The 1,482-nt window shown below is 65.0% G+C and overlaps 1 protein-coding gene across 1 annotated transcript in view; it reads right to left on the bottom strand.

Annotated features, from left to right (window-relative positions):
• Positions 1–1,482, bottom strand: part of VSTM2L (V-set and transmembrane domain containing 2 like) — a 14,793-nt gene continuing 13,311 nt past the window's right edge. Inside the window, exon 5 of the mRNA XM_009279564.2 lies at positions 1–300. Within this exon, the coding sequence (XP_009277839.2) occupies positions 1–300 (300 nt within the window). The remainder of the gene's footprint in view (positions 301–1,482) is intronic.

Here is a 1,482-nt window from a genome sequence, read left to right as displayed (position 1 = left end):
CTACAGCACGCAGGAGGTGTCTGCCGAGCGCTTCTTCAGCTCCTTCCCGGCTTTGTGGTGGTGGTGGTGGTGATGCACATGGGCTGAGCCTGGCACAGCGGGGTCCAGCAGCGGGGCGTCCCGCAGCTGGGTGTCCTGGGGGTGCCCCACGCCCCCCGCTGCCTCCACCCGCAGGTACGCCTTCACCTTGTGGTGCCGTGCCTTGCCGTCGCTGGAGTCGATCACCCCCCCCGCCCCCCCCGCTTCCCCCCCCCCCAGCCGCAGCTTGTGGGAGATGTTGCTGCCGACCACCTTCACCACCTGCGGTGGAGTAGACGGGGGGTCAGGCGGCCCCCAGGACCCCCACGGCCCCAGACACCTGGGTCAGTGCCACCCCCGACCGCGTGCCACCACGCCGCACCCCAGCCACGTGCTGGGGAGGACGCGGCAAAGGAGGGCAAAGCCAGGCAGTCGGCGCGGGGAGACCCCGGCCCCAGCCCCGGGCTGTGGGGTGATGGAGTCCCCAGCACACGCCCGGCCGCGTGGGGCTCGGAGATCGATGCGGAACCACGCTGGCTAATTAGCTTTTCTACCAAATTGATTCGCTCTCAGTATTTATCACCCAATGAAATTTAAGACTTACTCACTAGCCAGAGCTGTGGCTGCTGTTGGGCTGGGTCAATAAATCAGATTTATAACCCGCCCCAAGGCCCCTGGCTCTGTTCCCTATAATCACACTGGATGGCAAAGGCCATTTTTCTACTTGCCGCTGCATTTGTTAGCTGAAGATTTTATGGTGTTTAGAAATGGGGCTGGGAGCTGCAATCAAAGAGCCGCAAACTCCTGGCCCAAAAGGCGAAGGAGGCAGCACCAAAACACGGGTGGCAGCGCGGGGATGGGGGCCCCGTCACCGGCCCCTCCGACGGGCTGAGCCACCGCAGCCACCAGGGCAGCCAGTGCCTGCACACACACGCACATGTGAGCACATGCAAGCACACGTGAGCACACGCGAGCAGCTGCATCTGGCCACCCTGCACACCGTGGGCTGCTGAGAGGCGGCCGGTGCTGCACGTCGTGGCCAGGGCCACCCCAAAGGGCGGGTCTGGGCTTGCCCAGAGCCCACGTGCAGCTGTGAGCACCGATCCTGCGGCGCCGGGGATGGGGGTCCGGGGGGTCCGGTCCCGCGGCAGGGCTGTTTCTCCAAGGACAGGACAAGGCAGGCTCCGAGCTGCGCCCAAGGCGGGGGAGGGGGCAGACAGGGACGGTGGGGGCTGCGGACGGGGGCTGCGGGGTGGGAGGGAGGCGAGCTGCCAGGCCCTGGTGCGAGCGTGCCAGGGTGCCGAGGCCATCATGGGAAAAGAGCTTCAGAACTCCTTTGTGTCAGAAGAACAAGGAGTCACTTACCGAAATTAATGGTTGGGAAATTGAGAACTAATAAAAGAAACCCCCAATTTGCTGGTGCTGCCGGCGGCCGTGGAGGCGCTGCCCCGCAGGGTACTGCGC

This window comes from Aptenodytes forsteri, unplaced genomic scaffold, assembly GCF_000699145.1.
Source record: "Aptenodytes forsteri isolate BGI_AS27 unplaced genomic scaffold, ASM69914v1 Scaffold483, whole genome shotgun sequence".
NCBI classification, from domain to species: domain Eukaryota; kingdom Metazoa; phylum Chordata; class Aves; order Sphenisciformes; family Spheniscidae; genus Aptenodytes; species Aptenodytes forsteri.
Note: the sequence above shows the minus strand (reverse complement) of the source record. Positions and strands in the feature narration are given on the sequence as shown.